At 37.7% G+C, this 974-nt stretch overlaps 1 protein-coding gene across 1 annotated transcript; it reads left to right on the plus strand.

The window, feature by feature from the left end:
• Positions 1–317: 317 nt before the first annotated feature.
• LOC110695572 lies at positions 318–773 on the plus strand. Its single transcript, XM_021872787.1, has one exon. It carries the CDS (start codon positions 318–320, stop codon positions 771–773), a length of 456 nt encoding a protein of 151 aa, XP_021728479.1.
• Positions 774–974: the final 201 nt, after the last annotated feature.

Raw genomic sequence — 974 nt, forward strand, 5'->3', positions numbered from 1 at the left:
AGGAGATAATTGAAAATCAAACAAAAATCTTGAATTCCTATATGGCGGTGAGCGATAAGAAATTTATTGAGATCATGACACATAACAAAATGCTTGATACACAAATCACACAACTAGAAAACACTTTGAAAGATTGTGCTAGCCCAACTTCATTGACTTCTCAAGGAGTTGATCCTAAGAAACCCGTTTATTCCATCACCACAAGAAGTGGAAGAGTTCTTGAAGATAGTGTTTCTAGGGATTGTGAGGAGGACAAGAATAATAGTGTTTCAAGTGAGCAAAAATAGGAAGATGTGTCAAAATATGTGAGCAAAGAAATGGGCCATGAGAAAAAGACGATTATTGAGAGAAAGCAAGAGGATGTGAGAAAACCCGACCTTCCATATCCCCAAAATTTTATGATGAACAAATTAGGTGAACAATTTGGGAGATTTCTTGAAATGTTGAAGGAGTTCCATCTTTCTATCCCTCTTACCAAAGCCATGACCCAAATGCCTAGATATTCAAAATTCCATAAGGATATCTTGAGTGGCAAGAGAGATTGTAATGCGATAGATTCGGTAGATCTTGGTGAGTGTTGTAGTGTTTTGATCCACAATGACCTCCCCAAGAAGATGAAAGATTCGGGTAATTTCTCCATTCCTTGCAAAATCAAGAGTAAGTTGTTTGACAATGCTTTGTGTGATTTTGGTGCTAGTGTGAGCATAATACCCTTCTCGGTTTTAAAGAAGCTTAAGCTAGGAGAAATTCTTCCAACCAACATGACTTTGTAATTGGCGACAGGTCTATCAAGTTTCCAAAGGGAAGAGTTGAGGATGTTCCGCTTAAGATAGGTGGTTTTACAATTCCCGTTGATTTCATTGTGCTTGAAATAGAAGAAGATGACCACATTCCTATTATCTTAGGGAGACCGTTTTTAGCTACTTTGGGAGATTTGATTGATGTTTAGGGAGGCCATATTACTTTGAGTGTTG

The sequence above is a fragment of the Chenopodium quinoa genome, unplaced genomic scaffold, assembly GCF_001683475.1.
Source record: "Chenopodium quinoa cultivar QQ74 unplaced genomic scaffold, ASM168347v1, whole genome shotgun sequence".
NCBI lineage: Eukaryota > Viridiplantae > Streptophyta > Magnoliopsida > Caryophyllales > Amaranthaceae > Chenopodium > Chenopodium quinoa.